The sequence below is a fragment of the Halichoeres trimaculatus genome, unplaced genomic scaffold (assembly GCF_033239565.1).
Source record: "Halichoeres trimaculatus isolate MK-OKI-2021-1 unplaced genomic scaffold, fHalTri1.1 fHalTri1_scaffold_18, whole genome shotgun sequence".
Classification (NCBI taxonomy): domain Eukaryota; kingdom Metazoa; phylum Chordata; class Actinopteri; order Labriformes; family Labridae; genus Halichoeres; species Halichoeres trimaculatus.
The window spans coordinates 8,548,605-8,576,472 of NW_027437196.1; the positions used below are offsets into that span (position 1 = coordinate 8,548,605).

Sequence of the window (27,868 nt, forward strand, 5' to 3'; positions counted from 1 at the left end):
CAGTAATTTCACAATAATTTACCATTCTTATTTATTTATTTATTTATTTTTTGCACTTCTTAGGGTAAATCGACGACTCCTGTAGATGGTTTAAATCTTTATACACCTGATGATGCATCATTACTAATATATTGTTATCATAGGGGATTGTCTCGAAACCATACTTAAAGTGAAATAACACAGTAAAATGTTGTGAAATCCTGGAAATAAATAATGAAAAATTAAAAGTTTACAATAATTTACTGTATTTCTTCACTTCTCCTCTGCTTGGTGTCTGGTAAGTCTCAGAGGGATAGGTTTGGATACAGTAAAATCATGTAAAATTATGTAAAATAAAAAGTGTATAGTATTACAGTAAAATTTTGAGATCAGTTTTAAATTTTGAAAATTACAGTTAATGCCAGGAAAATTATAAAACAATAATAAATTGTGAAATATTACACTTTAAAAATTAGAAATCCCAAAGTCCACAAAATTTTGCCTTAAGAGTCTAATTATAATAATTCAATCTACATCAATTAATCAACAACTCTTACTTTAAAATGTTTCAGCCATTTTTACCAATAATATCTGTTTTTGTGTTGACTTTTGCCAAAAAATGTGACCTTGTGTTTAAAAAATTTATTTATTTTTATTAAATATTTAAGTTATATTTGATTAACATCCCACTCAGTATAAATAAAGCAAAGAGAAGTCACAGTTAACAGAAATATTTGATGCAGCCAACTCTAAAAGCTCGTTATCATTGTTTACATTATACAACGCAGCTTTGTTTTGCGCTCCACAAAGGGTTAATTGTTACAATTAATTAAGATATGTGACATAATGTGCACTGTTAGAGGGCATCTTGTGGATATTCTTTCAAAAAAAGAAGAAAAAATGTGATAAAATAATATTAATTTATATTGTATAAAAATATATTTATTTCAAATTTAAATAAAAATTGAAAAAAACATCATTAATTAAAAAAAATGCAGCTCAAACACTATACTTGAAATGTGTGTATGTGTGTTTAAGCATGGAAACACACACACACACACACACACACACACTCTTAGCTCACACACACACACACACACACCCTCATATTAGCGCAGAGCTGTTGGCACCTGCCTGTTATCTCTCCCCCTCAGACCTGCTCCTCCATTGTGCTCCATGGGAGAGCTACAAATTGAGATCTCAAACATGAAGAGGGGGGCAAAGAGTGAGTGCAGAGGAAATCAAATCCACTAATGTGTTACATGTGCAAATTCACAGGCCTCCTATTAGAGATTAATGTATTCCCCTTTTATCCAAATGTACCTTTTAGACGAGGTGTTTATAATGGAGGCTGTAAGGAGGGCTAAACCTGCAGGAGTGACAATGAGAGGGGAGAAGATTTGATTCCCATGCATAGAGGGATCATTAATGGATTAGAATTGGATGAAATCCTTTGGATTATTTTAAATCAGAAACACTTAAAGTAGCGTGCACAATGAGGCTGGAAATGCTGTGAGTTTCAGGGAGGAATCGGAGCAGCAGGGGCAGCAGGAGCAGCCTCAGCGCAGGTAATCGTATCCCGGTGAGCAGAGTTTTGGAACATGTCTTAACACATCTCCACGGGTAATGACTCAACCCTTAAACCTTTACAGGCCTTGTCAAATATCTGCTGTGCCAACTCTTTTTTTTTTCTTCTCTCTTTTCCTAAAACCTGCTGGATCCATCATTCTCAAAACACACAGGTGCCTCCACACAGGAAAAAAAAAACACTACACTGCCCGTTTAGGCTTCTGAAACGGGTGTATTACAAAAAATAGATATACTGTAACTTCAATCTGCCCACATTTCTGCTTAGGCATTTATCTCCTTTCTCTCTAAATCCTGAAATTGCTTCAGAAAAAAAAAGGGAAGAGGGTGAAGTGTGTGTGTGAAGAGGGGGGGTGCTTTCCCTTCTTCGCACATTTTCACAGAGTGGTGCACAACTTTCTTTCTTCCCCTTTTTTTCTTCTTCCTCCAGTGAAAATTGAAGAGGCTTTATGTCAAATGCGGCTAAAGCCAGCCTCTCCATATCAAACAACGCGGCGCGAAAATTACTGTGGCGATGATAAGGCTGCCAGATAGAGCGAAAGAGAGGAGAGCGCGGGGGGAATGAGGGGGGAGGAAAAAACTGAAAGGAAGTGACTCTACTCAATTATACTGCAAAATTGGTATGACTGAATATTTTTCATTCAGGTGACTGATAGTATCAGTGAAACTGCAATGCAGATAAATAAAGGAGCCTTCTGTCAAGAATAAACACCATTAATCATGAAGCCAGCGACTGCGTGACCGCCTGTCCCCCCGACTTACTCCATAGAGGAAGTATTAAAGACGAGGGGAGGAGGGGGGAGATACAGGGGGAGGGTGGAGCAGTGACTGCAGCAGAGGGAGAGAAGGGGTGACCTATGAAGTCACACAGACTGCGTTTTGGACAGTTGGAGAGGAGGATGAAAAAGTGGCCTTCGTCCCTCTCGCGGCTTCTCGGTGACAGCAGCCGTATCTGGACAGGAATGATCAGATTAGATTGTGAAATAATCTTTAATTTTTCAGGTTATTTATGGCCCCACTTCACAGTCTGTTCTGGTCCAGACGATATTCATGTGTGAATATTTATAAAGAAAGCTGATTTTCATTCTTTGGTGCTACAAAAAGCCTCAGAAAGGAAGCATAAATCACTGTAGTGTCGCAAAATCAGACAAGAAATTGGGCCAAATAAGTAAAAACATATGATTGAGTTTGGTTGGAGTAAAAAATATTCACTTTTTTAATGAGGGCCTGATTTATATTACAGTATGGGGGTTTATAAATGATGCTTAAAACACTTTCTTCTTGAGTCTAAAAGCTAAACTTTTTCAACAGTTTCACAAAAATTAATCATACAGCGGAAAAAGAAAATAAAAGAAATCCATAAAAACTATTTAAGTTTTTGGCCTAAAGGTAAATTACAAATAACAAAAATTTCAATTTGTATTCGTAATTTTGACATTTTGAGCTCAAATCACACCACAAACATCCACAAAATCAGACTAGAAATGGAGAAAAGTTACAAAACAAATGATGGGGTTTGGTTTGAGAATAAAGTATCTGCTTTCTTCAAATGAGGCAGTGATTTAGAAAAGACTTTTTTCGGCCATGAGTGTGCATAAATAATGCTGAAAACTTTCCTCTTCCTTTCAAAAACTGCATTCTTTTATTGTATCACAGAAAAAGTAATAAAATTAGACTTAATCTGTCAAAATGGTCAAAGTTTTTGTCCTGAAATGAAATGAAATGTGAAAACTGAACAAAGCTCTGGGAGGAAGCTGTGAAATACAGTAAAAATTAGTCAAAATTTGCTAAAATTCTTGTATAGCTTGGCCTGAAACAGATAAATTGACAAGTACTTGAAACCTTGACACCATTAATCCAAACCCCAACAGATAACGCCCAAAAACAAAAATTGAAAACAATCAAAGTTGGTTAAAAGTTTTCATGAGGTTTGGTCTTATACAAAGCTTTAAATTAAAAGCTTAAAACTCAAATCACTCCAGGATGAGTTACAAAAACAAGACGAGAAACAAAGTGTAAAATATAAAATGGAATATAAATGCTATATGGAATACTTAAAGAAGTGCTGAAACCTTCAAACTCAAATAAAACAAGAAAAAGCAACAAAATCAGACTGGACGATGGTCAAAATAGTTCAAAGATGTTGTTTGATGATTGTGGATATGTTTGGTCTGACACCAAGACATCAAGGGCTAAACAAAGATTTGACACACTGGAGCTTAAATCATAAAATAAGTCAAGAAAAGAGACAAAACTGCTTAAAATTATTATGAAGTTTGGCCTAAAACTGATATATTAACAACTTACTGTGGGCTTGACATCAAAAAGGGTCAAAAAATTAAACTAGTATGCACAGAAATTGCTAAGAATTGTCAATAAGTTTATGCACATACAAATACATCTAATTTTAAATGAACAAGACAACAAGAAGGCTAGAAAACAGCCAAAACTGCAATAATTTCTCAAGAAGTTTGGTCTAAAATTGAAGTATGGATGCCTAAAAGAAGCCTCGACACATTAACTGAAGTTTCACCCTGAGCAGGTAGAGATGAAGCAGCTCAAAACAGTTTTCTTTCAGCTTCTCTGAAAGCTTCACCAGACCCTTTTGTCTTTCTATTGTTTTGCATTTTGTGTGTCTGTGTGTGTGTGTGTGTGTGTCTGTGTGTGTGTGTGTGTGTGTGTGTGTGTGTGTTTTGCACTGCTCGGCCTCGTCCCATCTGGAAGGAGGTGTTGAGATAAGACCCTGGTCTTTATGCTAAGCAACACGCCGCTTTCTCTATGCCCAGATTGGGCGCTCTGACAACAGTTTATGTAAATAACAAAACAACACAGCGCACATCTTAAAAAAGGAAAAAAAAACTCGGAGTGTGCCAAAGGCAGAGGACAGCGAGGCAGAAGTAAGTGTGCTGAGTTGGTGCATGAGAATCTGCTGGAAACTGGAGTGTCTACAGAAATAAAAACAGGGTGATTCACTTGTTTTTCTAACCGGTCTTGTGAAGCAGCAGCGTTAAGTCAATTAACTCCTTCCTGCTTCATCATTTCAAACCAAGGCTGCGCTGCGATGACAGAGACGTGCTGCAGTGCTCCCTTGGTACCTCCAAAAAACCTTCCAGTCAGGGCTTAACACGCAGCTGAACAAACACACTCCTGAATGAAATAACCACACAGACCGGGAAGACGGAAACGCACGCTCACATCCCCCACCTGCACGCTGAAAACACAGTCTGAGGCTTTATTCAGGAGTCACACCGAGGAGGTTTCCTTCAAATCAAACTTTTTCTGCCTCAGGTTGTTGCATTTTTCTAAATCTATGAAATCATTCTTTAACCATGGATGAAAAAAGTTTAAAAACATGCTTTCTACTGAAACTGCAAGTCGGAAAAGTCAACACAGAGGTGACAGATTTAAGTTTACCCGTCAATGTTGGTGGAACTAGATCTAGTTATGGGATTTATTTATTACTGTATAAAGAGTAAAAGTATTCAATTAAAAAAATTCAATCACAAACCCAAAATGTTAAACTTGGTGTTTTTCCAACTCTACATTTTACTGGTTACATATCTGTACAAAAGGGAAAAGACAACCTTCAAGTCAAAGATCAGGGCATAATTCATGCCTTAAAATGCTGCCTTTAAGTCAACACTCAGGGAATACTCTGTCACTAATTTACACAACGAATGATAAAGAAAGCCCTAAAGTCAAACTTGGTGTTTTTCTGACTCTACATTTTACAGTTTTTTGAAATTTCTTTAATAAAAAAAGAAAAAAAGAAATCAGGCAACCTTTAAGTCATTAATCAGGGCAAAAGATGTGATGTTTCAGTGAAATAGTCAAAGAATGCTTCCTTTAAGTCAAGACTCAGGAAAAAAAACAACTCTGCACCAAAAATTGAAAACAAAGTCTCTGATTCAAATTTTGTCGCGTTTGACTTTTCTAATTTTTTGGCCAAAAAGAATAATTCTTGAATACTTTCGCAGATAAAAGAAGATAGTGTCTTGGAGTGTCTAGAAAAGTGCTTAATAAATAAAATGTTTTATTTATATTATTATTTTAATCTTTAAGTCAATGATGAGGGCAAGTTTTACAATTCATTGATGAAAAAATGCAGAATGCTGCCTTTAAGTCGACACTCAGGGATTATTGTGCTTTGAAACATATTTTAAACAAACTTTGGTCAAACTTGGTGTTTTTCTAAATTTCTTTAAAAATCAACAAATATTTCCTTAAATACACACAAAAACAGAAAAGACTTCCTCAAAGTCAATTATTAGGGCAACACTTAGCATGTATAACAAAAAAAATACAGAACTCTGCCTTTAAGTCAGCACTCAGGGACTTATCAATCAGTAATCCACTCAACAAAGTGAACAAACCTCCCTATGAGTTAATTTTCAGCTCATTCTTTGAGTGTAAGTATTTATAAACTGCTTCATGGACTTCATCATTCTCTCCAAAGCTTTCCTAAATCCACATACGGTAACATCCCCAAAGGTTGTGAGTCAATTGCTTCACCCGTAAGACTGTTTTGTTGTTTTAGTGGCTCCATTCAAAGCAGGAGAACCCTGGGACTCCAGAGCAAACTGCGATGCTGATAATTGACTTGTGACGAATACCTCTGTTTGTTCTGAGCCGTCTCCGGGTGACGGGAGCCGGGGCTGAGCCGCATGAGAGGTCTGTTTTGTTTTGCTGTGTACCATGGTCAGGCAATAAAGCTGGACTGAAAGAAGTGGTCTCTTCTCTTGGGTCCCAAACTCCCCCCCTAAACTCCCATTAAGCCAGTCGCGCACAATGGCGGTGGCAGAGGGGACCAGAGTCCCCGTGGAGAGGCGGCTCTTCATCGATCAATGTGTTTATTTAGGCAGGGAGCATCTTCTCTGGAGCAGGAAAGGGTCGCTCATTTTGGCTTAAGTTCCCTGCTTTAAAACCAGAGAAAAATAATCTACACTAAAGTCAGATGAGACAGACCTGGAGCTAAAATTGGGGGGGGGGTTTGGGGGACTCTGAAGAAGTTTCATTAAAACTTGTTATTCTAAAACTCCTCACACTTCTCCATATGAGATCCTAAGTAAAGAAATAACCTACAAGAAGGGCCCCGGCCCCTCCCCCTGACCCTGAGGCTGTAATATTGAATGCCACATTGGTACCTTCCCCACCAGAATTCATAAACTAAACGATTAGCCTCTGTCTGTAATTGCGTGCTCCTTTGCCTAATAGAGGAGGTGAGGTTAGGCAGGAAAAAAACAAAGGACAGTTAATTTGTGATTTCCTCTGCTCATTTGAAGGCAAATTAAGTGTCAAACAGCTAATACAGAGCATATTTCATTTTATGAGCTTTTAATTTAATTCTACCGCCTCATATCGCTGGAGCCCGTTAGCTGCGCCGCTAACGCCTGCTCCTCGTCTGAAAACTGGGGCCATAAATAAACATGTTTCAATTAAGCCCTTCACTGTAATAGGATATGATTCTGCTCATTTGCCACGTATGGATGGTAGATGTGTCATTGCAGCGGAGAGGAAACAAGCTGCCGGGTGTTTGCCGTGTTTTTTTCTCCGGCCATGGATGCCCAGTGGTGACTGGCTTGTGCGCACGGCGGGGGGAAGCCGGCTGGATTGATGGAACCGCCGCAGGGGCAACCCAACTGTAATTACAGGCCGTAATGAGAGGCTGCATGGGGAAGTACTGCAATAATAGTCCCTGTGTACTTAGGCATATCTTCGAGAGGGCTAATAACGATTAATTCTGCTCACCGAGGAGAACTTGTCTTAAAACAATTCAATATTTCTCCATAAGCCGCCTCTTTTCCATTTCCCTGAAGCGACAGCCGCGCGTTGACTGCCTCTATTTGCTCAGGCACGCTACAAGCAACATTACAGAGCCAAATGCATCACTTTAAGTCCACAGTGAGGTTTACTATTTGGCTGCTGTTGTTGTAAACTTACATAAAGTTGCATCAGGAACTGTCATGAACTTTACTGTCAGCAGGTGGTTAAAACAAAAATGATGAGTGATTTCTGTCAGTAATTTGGTGTCGTTTTCTGATCAAACTGGCAACAATGCTCCACTCTTTCTAGGCCAAGTTGGTTGAGGCAGATCGGCTTTAACCAAGGCTGTCCCAATATATCAGTACTGGTAATACCCATAGTCTTCTAAGAGGCGTCCAAGGGCTATGAGTTGTTTTTCACACTGGTTGCCAACAGAGGGAAGATGAAGCAACTACAGAGGACTCAGTAACCAGCTGGATAGAAAGCCTTTATTGCTGTTTGTGGCTTCCACTGCAGCACAAATCACCGATGTGCTCCATGTACCAAAAGACAGTTCTTCACAAGTTCAAGATTTTTTTTTTTTTTTTAATAATGTAAAAAAAGACAGGGGGGAAGCCATTAGCCTTGCGGTTTAGGCACACACTACATGTGTAGAGGCGACAGTCCCAAGCAGCAACCTCTGGTTGGGAGAAATCAAGACAATGCTAAAGTGTTGAAAACTGCAATTCCTCGAGTGTCCACTTGAGGCTGACTTTAGAAGTAGCAGAAACCATTTAGACATCAAGCCAAGAAAGCCTATTTTTACAGCTAATTCAAATTGAAATGACTAGGGATGGTTATCTTTCACATTTGAAACGATACGGTACCAATGCCCGGTACCTGGCAATTGGTATTGGTACTCAACTATACCAATTTTTGTGGTACCTTTGTGTGTCTTTATGTGGTAAAAAATTAAATTTGTTTGATAATAAAATCCCTAAGTTTTACCAATTTAACAAATTTATTCTTCAATATATAACCCTGCAATAGTGTGTTTATGCCCGGCATGGAAAATCTGCCTTCTCTTCCACTTTCTCACAGTCACAAGGATCTGTTCAGGTACCTAAACATGGTACCTTTTGGTTTTACATGAATCAGTACCGGGGACTTTAGGCCGCGTTTCCACCAAGCAGACCGGTTCGGTTCGTCTTGGTACGGCGCGCTTTTGCAGTTTTTCCACTGACTCATCCCGGGACAGATCCTTAAACCGAGACGAGCCGACCTACTTTTTTGGGACCCTTTCGTATGGGTGCCAGACTGAACCGATCCACTCTCGGAAGGTGGAGCAACACACTGCAGACCGGCGATTGGTCAAAAGAATCGTCACTTACCCTGACAGCGGCTGCATTTCTCCTGGCGGCACACAGACTTCTCTGAAACTAAAACTTGATTGCACTTTGTAACAGAGAGCTACATGACAATCACAGAGAGGATGAAATGCTGCACGTCTTTCATCTGTGCTCTTTGTTTACTGTGTCGCGTTTTTCTTCTTTGTTGGATTTATTAGCGTGGTAAGCTGCTACAGCGTCGCGCTATTGTTTACCAGCTGCAGCTTCCGGCATCTGGCTTACACGCCGCCTACCACGAGAGGGCACAGTTTGCTGTGGAAATGCAAATGGGATCAGGCTTAACTGTACCAAACCGTCCCAAACCGTACTGAACCGACTCGAACTGCTTGGTGGAAAGGCAGCTTAAGATGGAATTTGGTTGGTACCCATAAAAGTACCTAATTTGGTACCCATCCCTACTAATGGCACACTCTGCAAAGGGGTGATTTATGTCATTACTTTGCAGTTTAGAAAAACTTGAGGTTACGAAGTTGCCCAATCAGGGGCAACTATTTCCTGACTGAAAGGCGAGAACCCTGTGGAAGTAAGTGTGGAAACTCCACTTACTGTGCGACAGCAGCTGCTGTATTTCTCCTGAAACAAAGCTTGATTACACTTTGTATCAAAGAGCCACATGCCAATCACAAAGCAGACGATTTGCTGAATGTCTTTCATTGTTGCTCTTTGTTTACTGTGTTGCGTTTGTATTCGTTGGTTTTATTAGTTGGGTACGATGTGTTGCGCTGCTGTGGCGTCACGTAATTACATAACTGACACAGCTATCGGCACTCAGATTACATACCACCTACCACGAGAGGGCACGGTTGGCTGTGGAAATCCACACAAGGTCAGGCTTTACTAATACTGATCCAAACCAGACAGACTGCTGACTCCATATTAGAAACATAGATAAGTAACATCAAGGGTACTAAATCCGTATATTGTACAGTGAATGGTGTAGAAGCTATAGTTTTGGTTGCAGTGGTTGCTGATTTGACTACCAGCCTCAATCTTTTCCTGAATGTCTTTCACCTTTCTCTACTCTTCAAAACTTAACAAAAAGGTCCCCTCTTTATTTTTCTGGGTGTTTGGAGCTCATTCTCCCTCCCCACTCCATCCAGCGCTCACACATGCTGTGATTTATACTGGGTCCCTTTAAATAATTTTACAGTCCAGACTTCTGCCTCATGCAAATTGTTACAAGCTGACCGCTGTCGAGATTTGGTGCGATAAAACCTAAATTTGATTGATTGTTGCTTTCTGGTAGACAGAATTTCTTTTGCATAAACTACACAGATAGGTAAGCGACTGCGAGTTTACACGCTGGATTTAAATAACGCTGGCCTCTAAACAGCTGTCTTGTAATAATGACGAATAGTTTCCCTCAGCCTAGCGTGTCATATTAAACAGCTCTATGTTTAATGGTTTGGATAAATAGGCCATAAGTAGCAAAGCAGAGCGTGGTAGTGTCTCTGCTGACAGCAAACCAAGCGCGGAGATAACTCCTGTCCGGACAGAGTGACTGAAGACACCAGCGCCGCAAAACTTCTCCCACCCTTAATTCAATTCCCTGGCTGTGTGTCGTCCCTCCTCCCCCTTCCTCATTTCCTTCCTTCCCCTCCCTAACCTGTGCTCCACATCGTACTAAAGCACCCCTGACGGATAACAAGCCAGGCTGTTTGTTCGCGCCTGTGTTGCCGGCGCGTGTTCGCCCCATTATCTCCGCATAAGCTAAATGCTAAATTATATTTGCCATTTTGTTTGCAGTGACACGGGGCATCAATCACCTCCCTTTTTTATTTCCTCGCCTCTCTACCCCTGTTTTTTTTTCCTCTTCTGCAGGAGATGAGGGGTTGAGAGGTAGGGTGGGCCGGAGGTGGGGAGGCAGAGAGAGGGGGGACATAAAAAATTCATTACGCTTAGTGGCACATCAGCAAGGGAGAGATATGACTCCTGAGGAGGAGAAGAGGGGGAGTTGATAATGATGAAGAATATCAAACATAATGCGGCCCAAGTAGCTGCCCCATCCAATTTGTCCTCGTCGCGCCGTGATCGCTTCCTCCGTGTCTGAGGTAAGGAAACAAGCTCTGCAAGGACGATGGAGCGTCTCCTTGTAGTTTTTGTAGTTTGGGCGCAAAGAATACAAATGATGGGGGGAGTAAAACAGACACAAAGTGTGGAAAAAGGTGGCTTAGAGGGACCAGATTAGTTATGAAAGTGGTCTGAAGGACTGTTTCAAGAGCTAACCATGACTTCCACAATATTCACACTCAAGCTCTTTTCCTTCAAACTCAAGCAAAAAGTCAGAACTAATATGCCATTTTGTAAATCATACTTTCCAAGTAATTATGCACATTTGATTGAAAAATGAGGAGGTACTCTAGGCCATACACAAGGGAAAACACATATTTAACCACTTGTTATCCTATGATAATATTGATGTTCAACTACTCCTGAATGACGAAGCATTGGCTAGGAAGCTAATAAAATGTTAGCCTAGGAATACACAGACATTATTTATGTAAAAGCTTCATGCATTCCCATTAAATTTGTAACACTACCAAAGAAAAATGTTAGCTTTTGATCAAGCTAACAGTACCAAATGCTAATCCAGATGCTAATACCAGATGCTAATATTTGCAGGCTTTCTAGCAACTGCTTAAAAAGTATAAATACTTAGTTTTTACTAAAAAATGTGCTTAATTCTAATTTTTTTTACTTATGTAGCATTAGTTTGGGAACTAAAAAGTGCTAGCTTGGAAGAAAAACTAAGCTAACCTTATTTGCGTAGGAATTTATGCTATTAAGGTATTATCTCTAACACTACCAGTAGCTGATGTAGAAATATCAGCTACTGGTCTCTTGCTAGCAGCTTACTAACAAAAGCTTTAGTAATACCAGATGCTTTGTTTTTACTTAGGATATGTAAAAATGTAGCTTTGTTTTGCAAATGTAGCATCAGTTAGGGAGCTGGTATAACATGAGCTTCTAGGTAACAACTTTTACATGAGAGTTCACGGACTACTGGTGTTATCTTGTAGCACTAGCAACCAAAATATAAGCACTTGGTCTGGCTTACAGTAACAAAAGTTAGCATAAGGCCAGATGCTAATATTAGCTGTTTTCTCATAGTAGGTAAGTGGTCATCCATTACTTTGTGTTTACTTCAAACATGCTAAGGGTAAGTCCTATTTTTGTGTTTTGTGCATTCTGACTGTTAAAGAAATTGCTCATTAAAACAAAATCACCTGAAACCAAAAAATTAAGTTAACACAGTAAAATGGTATTGGCATTTTAGCCCATCAACCTGAGAATGACGTCAGAGGAAAATGGCTGCTGCACCTACATGGTCAGTACGAGTTCCTCTGCTTTTTATTTGTTCTTAGAAGTAATGGCACATGTTTTCAACTCCCTTCATATCCCATAGTGAGTAAATGTACGTGATTGGTCGAGGCAGACTGGTAACCTGTATACAGTCCATGTGTCAGGAGCCCATCTGTGTCTGTCAGAGATGGGTAGATGTCAGCAGAGGAATCGCTTCCGCCTCCTGACAAGGCTTGATCACTGCTCTTATGAGAATCGCACGCTCCCAGGCTCCCCCCTCGCTCCGCTCTCGTTTCCACGTCTCTGACACATGTTCATTTGCGTGTCTCTGACATGCGTATCATGTTGCGCGCGTACAGGGGCCATGGCCTTTGATCCTGGAAGGCAGGGAGAGGCGCCCAGCACCCATGAGGAGGATACTCCACGCCCACAGGCGGAAGGAAGTTTAAGAGGTTGATTTGTATCGTGGTGAGGAGCCAGAACCATGTGTGTGATATGTGTGATGCGGTTAGTACAAATACTGTATCACTGTACTCTGTCAGAGATTTCAGGCTCCTGTTCTTTACTTGAGAGTTATAGATTAGAAGGTTGTTTTCAAAGTTACCTAAGTTATAACTCTTTTTGAATTTTGGAGTATGGGGCTACAAAATCTCTTATTAAGGAATAAAACTTTAACAAGATTATCATAAACAAAAAATTATATGTAGAAAAACAGTATACAGCATGGATGAGATGCGCATATTCTGCAACTTACTTGTATATTTTGTATATTCTCAATTGTTATAAAATGATAAAGTTGAAAGTAATTTTGGGGCTCATATCAAGCTGAGGATAAAAACACTTGCACTTTCCAAGTTTGACATTTGAATAAATAGCTGGGTATCAATAAAAGAACAACAGGAATCCTTGGAAATTGGTGCTTATCATCAGTGAAAGCTACTGTATGACTCAAGTAATTTGTGCAGTAACTGCAGTTCCTGAAATGTCCACTCGGGGCTATCCCCAAAAGTCAAGGAACCTCCATTTAAAGTCATAATAAAGTATCATTTCTTTGCAGGAGAAACAAAAATGTTCACAGCTTAGTACAGAAATGTTTTTGGTCTCTATACATCACATTTTGACTCTTATAACTTTGAGCAATGGTGGAACTGCAGTTCCTGAAGTGTCCACTCGGGGCTATCCCAAAAAGTCAAGAAGCCTGTGTTTAAAGTCATTATAAAGTATCATTTTTTGCAGGAGAAACAAAAGTGTTCACAGCTTGGTACAGATGTTTTTGGTCTCTATACGTTACATTTTGACCCTTATTACTTTTAGTAAGGGTGCACTTTGTAATAGATCATCCAGTTTCCATTAAGGCCAAGGATTTTGCATTATGTGGCATACATATGTGGTGCTGCTGGTTTGAGAGTTGGTTTCTACATAAACTTGAAGCTAGTTGAAGTCAGCCAATCAAATTTGGGGCCACCAATGGCGTGACATCTATGTTTTAAACAGTGTATGGTCACAATGAAACTGACAGAGCAGATATCTTTAACTGATTGGGACAGCTGTAGGTTCATTGGAGAAAAGTTGGGTTTTATATGTCAGAATTTTGTTTTCAATTTTTTTCAGGAAGGACTTGTTTAAGTTTTGTCAAAGCCCAACAGAGGGGCTTAGTTAGAGTTTCAATAAGCACAAATGTCCTTATTACACTTCAGAGCCTGCTCTTTTCTGCTTTTAATGCAGCTAAAAAGTGCTATAATTTTTACCATTATCTGTTTTTATACTAGATTAGAGAACGTGTTTACTTCTATCTCTTGCTGAGTCAAAAGCAGTCTCACCATAGTATCAGTGATATTTTTTGTGTGTCTGAGGAACTTACACGTGAAGAGGGGGCACAGGAGAGGGCTCGTAGATGTAGCGTCCCTGTGTGTGTCTGTCATCGATTGGCACAGGAGGATGGAAGGTCGGGAAGAACTGTGGAGCAGCTGTGTAAAACGACAAGAAAAGTGAGAAAGAAAGAGAAAAATTATTCAAGGCATGATTAGTTTTACACAAAGTGAGACTCCTCCAAAACATATTGTCATACAGACTCATTCCCTCCTCAGTTAATCTAAACAGCAGCCGTAATGAAAGGCAGTGGTTGATGGCTATCTTTCAGCAGACCCACCCAAATTAGACCTCATTAAATTTGCTCAACTAAAAGCTGTGCTGCTCTGAAACGCTCGCTGAGGAAGTAAATGTCTCCAGGCTGATAGAACTCAAAATAAACTGTGATAAATAATCCTAAGAACGGTATTTTTTCTCACTGCATCAAGCATAATATGGATTTGAACAAAGGATAACATTTAAGTACAACCAAAGAAATGTGCAAAATGAGAACAAAAACATCCTTTCTCGTCTCAGTGTTTTGTCACAACTGCCAGAGAGAATTGCAAGGCTTTTTTCCCCCTCGAGATAAGACATTAAAACATTTGCATAATGTGAGCTTCCAAGCCTTTCTCTATTTTTTACCCCTGAAATTGAAACTGTTTTGCTGCCACCAGACAGGATTCACATATGTTTGCACTCATCTTCCAACCTTAAATGCACTCTGCAACATAATCTTTAAAACTAAAGTTGGAATTTTTGTGTTGCCACTCTCCAACTATTGTTGGACAAGCTGAGACAAGCAAAGTGTGAGGGGGAACTCAGCTCACACTCTGCCTACCTGAGGGTCGAGTTGTGAAACAGAAATGGGTTAAAACTTGTACACAAGGGTAGATAAAGCAAGTGAACCACACAAAGCCAAAAAGTTAATACGTTTGCACAGAACGCTGTATGAACACGTGTTTTACTGCCTGTTACTAAGACTGATGCCAAGTTGCGTATCAGCGCCCCGAGGCAAAGCATGTGTCAACATCTGCATACCTTCACGCAGCAAGTCTCTGAGACTGCTCGCTATGTGTTTTTTCCTGTAAATATTTAGATGTGTGCCAGGAGGGCAGATGGCCAACAGCGGGGTACCCGACAGCTCCACAAGTGTCAGTCGATGCCAGACGCAGCTGGGGAACTCAGCAGGTGTTGATCCCCCCAGCACCTCTTCGGTCTGCTTACCTCATCAGTCATTCAGTCATCGGGCTGAACGCTGCCAGCTTTGGCTTCACTCAGAAACAATGAACACTGTTCATTGCAGAGAAGCTCCTGTTCATCAAAAGAGCCTGCCTCTCACTTTTTGAGAAAATACTTATACTAAAATATGATGTCACTTCAAGCGTTCTGCTTTTTTCAAGCATGTCGCTGAAGTCTTTTCAACATGTTACAGGTTGCATGAAAGTAGAATATACTGCAGTGACATGTTTGTTTTGAAATGTAAAGGTAACATGCAGTTGCATCATGGTCTTTATTACATTTTTAAGTCAGTACTGGTGAGTGCTCAAATGTAAATACTTGTACTTTACTTGGTTTGATAAAAAGTGGTATTGGTGCATCCCTAATTAACAAGGCATGGATATGGTGTGTGTGTGTGTGTGTGTGTGTGTGTGTATGTGTGTCTGTGTAATCCGACCAATAGACTTTTTGGTAAGTAAAGAGATTATTAATATGCAAAAATTAAAAATTGAAAAATGACCGTGCCTGTAGAAGTTTCAGGAAAATGGTTGAACTTTGACCCTCTGTCCTGGCCAAGCCCATTGAAGTACATTAAGTCTTTTAATGTCTTTTCATCCTCAATATGTGAAGGAAACACGAAGTAAATTTCAAGTTGATATAATATAAAAACTTAAAGGGAAGTACGTTCTAATACATACCCTGAGAATCGTCAAAATTTGACATTTAACTCAAATTTCCAGGCTCCCAGTTGAGATTTCACCCTGATGATATTAGGCTTTTAAGTAGGTCTTGGCATGATGATGTGCAAAAGAACATGCATGAAAATGAGACTTTTGAGAAGTTCATGATATGATTAATATGCAAAATAAAAGTTTGTTTTTTTTCATACCCCAATGGCCACGCCCATTAAAGTACGAAAAAATTTCTAATGAGTTATCAGTCTCAATGTGTCTAAGGTACACAAAGTAAATTTGAGTCAATCCAAAAAAATCTAGGGGAACTTTGTTCAAATATGGACGCTGGGAAGCGCCAAAGTTGGGCATTAAAGTAAAATTTTGGCACTTCCTGTTTGGAGTTTCATCACGTCAATAACAGTCTTTTTTAAACATCTTAGTGTGATTAATATGGAAACATTTAATTCATGAAGGTTAAAGTAGCTGGTCACTGGAGGTGAGACTCATTAAGGCATAGAAAGATGATGAACAGTAATAATCCTTGGGGTTCCAACAGAGCCACACCAACTTTGAGGTCAAAGTAATACAGATGTCCTCTAACTACTGCTTAACTCTTTGGTATTAATTTTCCAAATACACTCCAAAGTATACAGAACCAAAGTTAGTGTTAGGATTTGCCTAAAGTGTTCAACAAGTCAAAGAAAACTTAGGCCAACTTTCAGAAACCATCAGAGGGATTTCATCCTGTTTTCACACTAGCAGAGATAAGTGGTAAAAGCCTCCTCCATGCAGCTCTGGCAAGTATCTGAGCACTCTGTCTCTGTCTGTTTGATAGTTTCCTCCTGATGACTCAGTTTTGGCTTGGCTCACCTCGGCTGATTCCAGAGCTGCTGAGGGAGGGAGGGATGAGGGGATGCTGGGATACGGAGACGGGCTTGTGCTAGACGAGGGCAGAATCTGCTTTGTTTACTCAACTCCGGCACTCCGACGCTGCCGGCCCCTTAGCTGTCAGAGTCGGAAATGGACCTTCAGATATACCAGAGTCCGTGTAGTTGGTTCTGGCTCAAAGGGAGTGAGAGTTTCATGTTCTGTAATCTTGCTGATCCCTGCTCTAGCCTCTGTCCTGTTGGGCAATGAGGGATGACGGTAGAGATTACTAACTGTGAAATCATTTTAAAGACCATGCAACACATACCTACATTCCCACATCCCCCGCTCCTCATTGAATTACCCATAACCCCCCTTCTGTTTCTGTCTCAGGACCTCCTCACTCAGCACAGCCCTGCACTTCCTTCATCACTCCCCCTTTCCACCCTCCTCTCGCTTTGGCCCATGACTTGCCGAGCCGTTCCGCCGAGGTTTATTTAAATCCAACTCGGGAGTTTACTTTACCCTGGCCCTATCTAAATAAAAGCCTGCCACCTCTTTTACGCCAGCGCGGCTCTCCATTAGCAATCCAAACAGCGCTGTGTGTCACTGGAGGGAACGTATACAGTCGCAAAGAACAGAAAGAAAAGGAGATACAGCAGCCTGCAATCCATCTCAAGTGTTTCCTGTGGGGACTCTTTACTGTTTACGCCACGGCTAAATTGCCCTTGCTCTTCTGGATATTCAGCAGGATTCTGGTTCTTTAATACAGAGTACAGCTGGAGGGCAGATATGAAGCCAGTGCACGTGTCACAATTTCACCTTCCCGTTGAAAACCACACTCCACAGCAGCTCCGGCATTCCTAAAGAGAGACTAATGATGAGGTTTTTCCTGGTTAACCACAGCTGGCGAAGTGAGAAGGGTTAAAAAAAGGACTGAACCACCGAGCACTCAAAGTCAGGAACCCAGAATCAGAGTCTATAACGTTTCTTTTGAGGTATCTATTAAACAACTTCTCATAAAGTCTTCAGAACTTGTTCCAGACAATTTAATGACCCAATTGCAACTTTTACAGCAGGGATATTCATTTCAGGTTAAAAAATTTTCCCTCTTTTTAATCTTTGAAAAAAGGCATGGAAGTCATTAAGACGTGATTACAAATGGGTCTTAATGAAAGGGCAATTAGAGGCAAACTTTGACCAGGCTCATTAATTCTAATTCAACACAAACACACCGTGCTCGAGACCAAAAGCCAGCTTCCGCTTCATTAAAGAAAGGATGGTAATTGCCTTGTCCTTTATTGGACACTTGAATAATTTCAAAAGAAAAGGGAGGACAAGGGGAGGATAAAGCCCAAAGCACATCATTTGGAATATCCTTATTGGTTAATCTCCTTTCAAAATGGAAGTTTTACCACAAAGGATCTTCCACGGGCTTTGAGATGTGATACTTTGGGAGTATTTGAGCTGTCACTCATAATTCTGATGTGGTTTTTGATAATACACAAACAATTCCAATCCTCTCGCTTTTGTTGTCAACTCAGCATTGTGAGTTTATTGTCTCGGCCGTTAAACCTGTGCTCCTCCTCCGCCTCCTCTCTTCTGGCGAGGGTTCACTGACTTGGCTCTAACAGAGTGTCACCCACAGCTGGGGGACGAAAAAACGCTCCTCTATAAACACTTCTCATCGACGCTCCGCCGCGAGAGCACAAAGAGCCAGTGACAGATTGTCATGAGCGACTAAGGCGGAGTGAGGAAAGGGGCTGCTAGGGCCCGCTCCAGAGGTTTGTGAATTGCTAATGTGGAACATATGAAGCCTGCGCCGGGGCTGTGACTGCCAGATTTCATTATGCCACCTCTCTCCCCGCGCATGATCTCACTGTTCAGGCACGCTCGTCTGCAGCAGGGGCCCGCAGTTTCACCAGAACTCTGCAACACTTCGCGGAGTGAGGAGAAGGATGCTCCTGACTTTGTGTGTTTGCATGTTTGTGCAACTTTTGTCTTTCCTCAGTAGGAGTGAATAAAAGCAGAGATACATGACTTCTCTGTGCAACAAAAGCAAAACACAGTCTTTGGCATCTTTCACTGCTGTGCTTTCGTGTCACTTCTGTAGATGTAGTGATACTTGAAATGTTGGTTTCCTAACGATTTCACTGAATGACGCTAAACTTTGCAAAAATGGAAAGGTTGGGAGAAAAGCAGTATAGGTATATTTCTTCTACAACTATTTTAATAATTTTCACAGTTTCATTTATAACCTGTTATAGGTAGGGGTTGGGTATTGATAAGATTTTATTAATACCAATGCCCTAACTAATTCTGCTTATCAATTCCCTTTACAATCAATTCCTCTTGTGAATTTTCTCTGTACAAAAAGTAGGCCTTACAGGTTTTCTGTCAACATTTGAGTATATAAGAAGTAAACATATAATCAGTCACTGGATCTGGATATTTTTGGACACAAATGAATAAAAACAAGTAAAAAATGCACGTTATGTGATGTTGATGTACTGTTGATGTACTGTTTTGTTGTATTTTATTCACTGAAGTAGGCTGTCTAGTGTCTTGAAGTACAGTAGTTATAGCAAAGCAAGGAGTTGCCATAGTCATGAAGTGAGCCATGAGTCTACACACAACTTTTCTTTCATTTTCCTGTGAGTCTTTTGACATTTGGAGTTTTCAGTATCATTTACAAAGAGTCAGTGTGATATGTTTTTGTGATTAAAGTTGAAATTCTGTTGTAGAACCGAAGTTATATCAACATACGTTTACCGCTAGCATATCAATGCAATTTCTCGTACGCCTCAGCATCAAGCTAGCGCTAGTTTGTTTAGATCATTTTTGGTAAATAAGGAGATTTTTACCATGTTAACTGTATTGAATTGGCATGAGGGAGTAATGTATATTTCTTTGTGTGTTCAGTTCTTTAGTAAAACTTCAAGCAGAACATCCTAAAACAGAGTTTTCTCAGGAAACATCTGCTAAGCTAAGACAGCTTTGACGGAGTAGTCGACATAAGGTCCCGCAGCTCAGGCATAATGTAAAGAATGGATAAGGGAATCTTTAAGCATAAAGGCCGATGATATCAATGGTTTTCAATACCCATTCCTAGTTATAAGTCACATGTAAACCTATTTAAAGTCATTTATAAACCTGTTATAGTTCATTTGTTGACATGTTACAAGTCATATATAAACCCGACATGTTATTAGTCATTTGCAAGCCTGTTGTAATCCAGACATAAACCAATTAAATGTCATTTATAAACCTGTTATTAGTCATAAACTTATTATGTTTGGGGCGCACTGATCACAATTTTTCAGGCCAATCACCGATCACCAATCTTTAAAAAGCCTGAGCTAATGATACTGATTTTGAATTTTTTATTTTTTATAACTTTAATGTTCCAATCTTATTTTATTGAAAATCATTGAACAATATTTGTGAAACAATAAAATCTTTATGTTTTAACTTAAACAACCAATAAAGTTCACCGACCACCAATCGCCCAAAATTTAGGAAATCAGCACCGATCAGTGCATGACTAATTATGTTATATAAAATAACTCTTATAAGTCATATACATACTGGTTATAAGTCACATATTGACCTGTTATAAGTCATTTATAAACTTGTTTTATTTATTTATTAACATGTTTTAAAGTCATACATAAGCTTGATATAAGCCATAAATAAACCTTTCATAAGCCTTATATTTACCTAGTTTAAACCTGTTATAAACCTGTTATAATTCATATATAAACCTGTTACCAGTCATATATACACATGTTTTAAGTCTTTTACTTATTAGAAGACATATTTAAACCTGTCTTTGCATAGAAGCATTTTTTAAGTCATGAATCATTCAAATGTGCCCTCTTCTTCATTTAGCCTCACTGATCGTAATTTGTCCTTCTGTTTTAGATATGGGAATATTCCCCTTTTATAAACACAGATGTGGCAGAGCATCCAAAAGGCCTGCCTGTCTCTGAGTATTTTGTCTGTGCTTGGACTCTTTGGCTTGTTCTACTTTAAAATATCATTCCTCCAGAAGTTTGACTGTGATGATTCCTCTGTGGTAACACCATGAGATGCTGAACCCCAAAGCCGACCATCAGCGGAAGTAGTTTGGAAGCTGGCTCTCATTAAACGGTAAACTCTCCCTCTGATCAATCCCTTCACGCCCCCGTCTCTCATCTTGTTTGCTTACACTGAGACCTCAAGCTGTTTGGACATGTAAATAACACTTTCGGGGAGTGTTTAGCTAAGCTCAATGGGAGTTGCTGTTGACTTTTGGAGCGCTTTGCTTAATTATGGGTCCCAGATTGTTTCAGGTCTAATGGCCTAATTACCGCTGTATAAATTAGCCTAATGTTCTCGCTGTGCCGAGCATTTCCATACAGTATGGGCATGAGAACAGAGAGAGCCTTTTATTCTGCGAGGAGCAACAGTGAGCAGAAAGGTTAAATAACAGAAGAATGTTAAGTGTTGCTGTGCCAATCTCTCTGCCATTCATCATAAAGGCAAAGCTGGCAGATCAGACTCAGACCTTCCTCTGGAAATCAATAGATTTTTTTATCTCATCTGCTGTGTTCTCTCTCTTCTCTCTTCTCTCTTCTCTCACACCCTTGAACACACACTCTCTCTGTGGGTAAATGTAATTAACATGGTGGAAAAGAAAAACAGAAAGTGAGTGGTAAAAGAGAAACATCAGCTATGCGCGATAAGAGGCTCCCTGTTCGAGTATACATTCCATCGCTACTCGCTGTCAGAAGTAATTTGTTTGTCTAGACTGAACAAGTCGGTCAATGCCCGTTGCTATTTTTTTCTTCTTCTTCTTGGTGCTACAAGTCTGAGCATATTTGCTTTGGGACAAGAGGGTTAGCTCTTTGTGCAAATATTTATAAAAGTTACTGAATGGATAATATCTCTGCTGCTCATACATCATCTGTGACGGCATGCCATAAATCCCTCATCTTTGGTGCTTGTGGAAAATTGCTTAAATTAGATATGATCACTGAGCACAGAAAGGGTTAATAAATGATATACTTTGTGCCCCAGCTGGGCCAACCACCCCCCCTCAAAATACTCCGCACATGCCCCTGCTTCTTCCTTCTCCTGCCTCCGTAAGTCCCACAAACCTCTTGATGGAACTCGAGCATCTGCAAGACATTTACTGAGCCGAGTCAATCTTAACAAATTGCGAACCAGCACGCAGACCCTCGCCTTCTTCCAAAGCGGAGTGAAGCATGCACACTGCTCTTCCTGCTCTTACAGGGGCCCCACTAAACCCCACTGATGCCTGTTTCTCTTTTTTTTCCCTTTCCTTTCCCCACCTCCCTTCCCACTCCGTATCCCAGTGTGGGTCGAGGAGTGAAGGTTATTCCACGAGGCCTCTGTAGAGCGCCAATCTATCTCCTACATTTGGTGAATTTCTCCAGATTGGGATAAGCTGGGGAGCAGAACAAAGCGTTATGGTTGGAACCCCCTTCCATACCCCACCTTCCAGCTCCCCCGGCCCAGCTGGGGAGAGATTTACACAGCAGTTTAGTAGCTGAAACACTGCACTACACCTCTTTCCTTTTCCCTCTCTTTAGCTCTCACATCTGTCTATCTCCTCCTCTCGGAACGATGATCCCTCTCAGGGAGGGGGAGGTTGATTTAAACCTCACGCTAACTCACCGGGACTTTGTTACATTTATTTGCCTCCAACTACCACAGTGTGGTTTTTGCAGCTCAAATAAGAGGGAGTGCTTCAGGGTTTGAGATCTTGACTTAGGGAGCTGGGGTCACTGATGACTCAGTGTTTGGCAGAAGCAGCTTTAACCTCTTAAACCTGAGCTTTTGTCTGGTGTGCATTTTTAATTCACTTTGCTATTTGGGATAAGTATGACTTACTAAGTATAATAACTAAACTTGATCTTTGTACGCAGTTCTCTATTAGCTTTTAGCTATTAGTGTTCCTGTATTTAATACATTGTTTTTTTCACTAAAATGGGTGTAATGTGCTTTCACCAAAAGATGATGTGGGTTTTGTCCTTAAATGTGGATAATTGGTCAAAGTAAAAAAAAATGAAGTATCTTGGGTTTGAGAGGCAGAAATATAAGGTCACATATGTGGATGCTGGGTCTTAAGAGGTTAAAAGTTTAACTACAGTTCTGATTTGTGTTAAAGGCATGACTGTTAAATTGTATCACATTTCATCAAGGTATCGTATTAAAAGAAACAACAAATCAACAGTTTCATTTGGGGATTTACCAACGTAAAAACCAACAGGAACCAATTAGCTTGATAAACTGGAAAATGCTCAGTTGTTGTCGATATTTTTTTTTTATTTATTTATTTTTTTTTACCCAAAATGGTGGCTTTGGATCAAAGTAAGTGAGTCAAAATGGACAAATTAAGCCAGATATGCACATTTTACAACCATAAAACAATCAAGTTAATGAGTAAGTACAGTCGAAATTGTTTACATATAGCTTCTGTAGAACTAGCTACTGGCATAGATACAAGTTATTTCTAAAAAAAAAAACACCCCCTCCCTGCTCCTCTGCCGGTTTCCTCTGCACTCACATGGAGCCAATTTTACTTGACCAAAAATACGAATAAAAGGACTCCCACCGAAAAAATCTGATATCGGTCTGCATTCACGCTTTATTTAGAGAATTTTAAGCGCCTTACTTTCACACAAAAACACCGCTCAATAAGGCTCTAGTTCTCATTGTGTTGTAAAACGGCGCTACCTCCGCTGCAGAGCCACAGCTGGCTACGAGGCGCTCGCCGCTTAGTGTATCAGTCCGCGAGCGGCGTGCCAGATATAAACAAACGCAGGTAGTCTGCCAGGACGAAGAGACACGATGAGAACTAGAGCCTTATTTAGCGGTGTCTTTGTGTGAAAGTAACGCGCTGAAAATTCTCTAAATAAAGCATGAATGCAGACCGATATCAGATTTTTTTGGTGGGAGTCCGTTTATTTGTGTTTTTGGTCAAGTAAAATATGGCCCCATCTGAGTGCAGAGGAAACCGGGAGAGGAGCAGGGAGAGGGTGTTTGGTGCGTGCACCCTGGGCTTCTGCTGCACAAAATCACTGCTGTAGGGGTAATGTCTGCCCTAAACCTTGTGATAGGACCCAACTTGTTCCATCCCGGACTATCACTTTAAAACCAGTACCAAAACAACCATTGGACAAGTTAGCATGAGGCTAACTGAGAAGCTATTTGCACATCGCTTTTTCTTCTGTTAAAGTTATATTTACCATCCAGTTTTCTTTTTCACATTTTGGATGTTTAACTTTCAAGTCAGAGTCCGGCATGTCAACTGAGCATGTGCAGAACACCAAGGCCAAGTGTATTCATAGAAGAGAGAAACAACATTGTTGTATTTTTGTCTGAACTTAAATAAATTCAACTTTTTGTGATCTGTTTCACTCAACCAGGAAGCTGAGTGGGTGTCTGTGGTTTTAGCGGTCACATTTGCAGCCCACATCCAAAAACTCCCCAGAAATTCTCCGGAGTGTAATGCACGAGTGGAAGGGGCTTATGACTCAAGGTCACATCAATGACAGTAGCCATGATTGCTGCAGACAGACTCCTCTGTAGCACACTGACCCTGAACCCCTCACAGCTCCTCCCCCTGGCCCCTGTGCAGGTGATACTGGAGCTGCACGGCTGTGGGTGTGTGATAGTGACTGTGAGGTTGATACACCTGCGTTATGATAACACACAGTAAGGACGGGATCTAATTTTTGGATCATGCTGTTTTGCCAACAACCACTGCTGGTCGTTTTAATGCAAGTTTGGACGTTCTCCTTATGATGCATTCAAGGGAATTTGGTTACCTAGGAATTCAGAGAGAAAATGGTCTGGTCTGCTTATTCTCATCTATTCAAACTGGAAAACCAAGTAGCTGCTTAAAAGGTCAACTTCCAATCAAGATTTAAGGAGTTTCTTTGTGAACGTTCATGCGTTCAAACTTTTCCCAATCTTTAAATAATAAAACCACCAGAGCAGACTTTTCAGTTTCTGTATTTCCCCCATGTTGGAAGTCTATCCCCCTTTTTCCACACACCCAAACAGACATTAGACAAAGTCTACGAAGGCCTCCAGAGGAACGTGGCCATTATTTGGCCTAATGGAGGAAACTGTGTGTCACAGAGCAAACACAAAGCCCGGTGTCACAGCAATCAGACAAATGGCTGCTGGGCTCCACAGGGCCAGACAGAGGTCGACACTTCTGCACCAATTAAGCCCTATAAGGGCAGCAACATCTGGATCTCTGCGTCTCCATTTTTTCCACTCTCTCTGCTCTTTTTGTTCGAGTCACCTTAGCCTCTCTTTCACCCTCGTCTTCCTAATTCTTCCAGTTAATCCTGCTCCCGCTCCATCTCCCTTTCTGTGCCTCTCTCATTATTCTAAGCGCATCCTCCTGATCTCTCCCCTTTCCCCACTCGCAGCATCCCAAAACAAGGACAAACTTGTAATCCATTTACTGCACCCCTGTCAACAGATTCCACCCAAATAATCCTTAAAGACTTACAACCAGGCCTAGGTACTATCAAGGGAAGAGGCAGAATGCACAGGGGACAGCGAGAGGAAGCCGCAGCGAAAGAGGGAAGAGGAGTGAGGCAACAGACGGAGGGAACTTGTGTCACAGTGATTTGAGTCTTTGTCACGCAGGTGGCGCCCAGGGGTTCCCTCAGCCTGGGCAGAGAGACAAACTGGGGCCCATGTAAACCTTAAAGAGGATTAACCCTGCCGGAGCGCTTTAATGAGACCTGAAAGTGCCGGGCACCGGAGAGCCCCGCTGATTGAGCCGCGCTCGAGTCGGCTCCCAACGGTCCGTCGGCCCAGTGGCCCAGCAGCACTGCCGCAGCCCCCGTGGCCTACAGCTGCCCGCTCACACTGAGCCACATCAAAGCGGTATATCTGGGAGAACCCCAAGATGGGAGAGGAAGGAGGGAGGTTGTGAGTGAAGGAGAGGAGGGTGCCTGGATGGAGGAATCCCTTATCTCCTCCTGAGAGGATGCTGCTCTGTGGTGCGAGATTGTCTGGAGCTGCCACCTGTCCCAGGCATCTTTAAAGGCAACACTAAAGCCTGTGATGGGCCTGACCTCCTTGAGCTCCCATTCTTTTATGTCTCTCTTCATTTTCTGCTTTGTTACACCCCCTCCTCCCTTCTTCTCCTCTCTTTTTCCTTCCCTTCTGTCTCACTTATACCCTCAGACCCCGACTCCCTTCCTCTGTCTCTCCTCTCCAGCGATATCTAACAGGCTGCTGGAAACATTTTAATTACAATGTGTTCATCAGCCTCCTCTTCGTGTAGAACAATATATACTCATGACCCTCTGGAGACGAGAGCGAGATACGGGGTTGTTGGCTGAAGGGATGAGGCCTCTTATCTTCGTTACTGTGAGAGGAATGCAAATAAAAAAGCAAGGAGCGATGAGATTTGGATACACAAGAACTGAGGATGAAGAAAGGCATGAAATAGCTCTGACTCTCCCATCGCGAACAGAGGTGATTATCCTACTGGAGACTACAGGAGAACACTCCCGTGAGCATTTAGCCTTGTTGTTTTTATGGTTCAGAGCTTAATGTTTTTGTTGTTTTTCTTCTTTGCCTATGCGATTTCTTCCGTCCTACGTGGCTCTGAATCTCATCTGGAAACGCGCTGACAGATGTTGAGACAATGATACCAAGAAATGCTGAGTAGTCTTTGAACATCTTAAGAAATTCCTCTTAATTCTTCTTAGCCCCTTCACATTTAATCTTGTCATTGTTAACAAGAAGTAGCCGGCTTCACCCCACTCCTATCGACACCACATGACCTTAAGATGGTATGAAAGTGCATTCTCGAAGCACTACAAACCCTCTTAAATCACCAAGAGCTACAAAGGGGCACATGCTTGTGAGGATATGGCCTATCTTACAGCATGAGATGCCTCTAATAAGCTGTATAAAAGGGGATCATCTGATTATCCCTGGTGCGCTGGACCAGGGGGCCACAGCAGTGCATGGGCCCATGTTGTTCTTTCTTGATGAAAGGCGCTGGATGGAAGGGATCCCTCTCCATTGCCTGCAGTGTGCCCCAGGCTTCTCTGAGCCAGCACACCGCTGGGGGACTACACCGTGCCACCGCGCTCAAAAAGCCAATATTGAAACAATCACAAAGACAAACACTTACCCTTGAAACAGGCATGAAACAGGCACGTGTCTTCACACCCCAGGCTCTCCTCTGTACTCTCTTTGGGGGGAGGATGTTTGAACCACTATCCAAGCCAGTACTTGTCATGTTCAAACCAACAAGAGACTCAAAAGTTTGTTCTCTGACTTCATACCAGTGATTTTTTTTTTCCACGTACACACATTTTATAGCAGCTGCCTTTCTTTCTTAAACATTACTTTCTCTTCCAAGATGTATGGTAAGGTCTTTTTGAAGCGAAAGACCAAGCACTGTAATTAAGTTCAGCATCTTGGTCAATTGTTGTGCCGAACACGTTCACTTTAGTGACAGCTAGCTCATTCAGTTCAGTGGTCAGCTGCATTTTGATATCAAGGCAGACGGACTAACTCAGCGTGCTACGGCCCAGTAGGCCTGAGATCAGCCCAGCGCAGCAGTTTAGAGTTTAACCCCTGCCACTGGACATCCACCTCCCCCACATTCATGAAGCCCCAGGACTTGTTTTACACCATGGCTCAGTGTTCCTGCAAGCTTTCCCAGTATGATCCAGGAAGTGGTCACCTTTGGCCAGGCTGAGGAAGCAGTACAGGAATCCTTCAGCCAACAGATCCATACCTTCACTGCTTCGGGCTTAGTAGGCTTGGTTTTCGAGATCAGACAAGGACAGCAAGGATTTGATGAGGATTAGGTCCTGACAGCAAGATAACAGCAAGATGTTTTATGAAGGACAAACCGAGTCACCAAAATGGAGCTGTCACTGCCTTGTGGCACACTACGGGCCCTATCTTATCTTGCATAATGCAAGAATTATTAGCCACTTTCCCACGTACACTTTGAACCTGAAAGTTTCCAGATTTGCTAGTTAACATGTGTTCTTCACAGCAGAAAGTCTCCATTGTTGAAAAGAGGGTTGGCCATTTAAGATAAGGGTCTGGGCAACATTTTTTCTTTTTTCTGGCAGATACATTACCACTGTTAAAAACCAGACAAACGTCCGGACAGTTGTTGCTGTTATTTTCTTGGACACAAGCCTCCTTTTTCTATCTCAGATGCTTTAA

At 41.2% G+C, this 27,868-nt stretch overlaps 1 protein-coding gene across 1 annotated transcript in view; it reads right to left on the reverse strand.

The window, feature by feature from the left end:
- Window positions 1-27,868, reverse strand: part of gli3 (GLI family zinc finger 3) — a 124,364-nt gene that overhangs the window by 45,612 nt on the left and 50,884 nt on the right. The window contains exon 4 of the mRNA XM_074693721.1: window positions 13,882-13,987. Within this exon, the coding sequence (XP_074549822.1) occupies window positions 13,882-13,987 (106 nt within the window). The remainder of the gene's footprint in view (window positions 1-13,881; window positions 13,988-27,868) is intronic.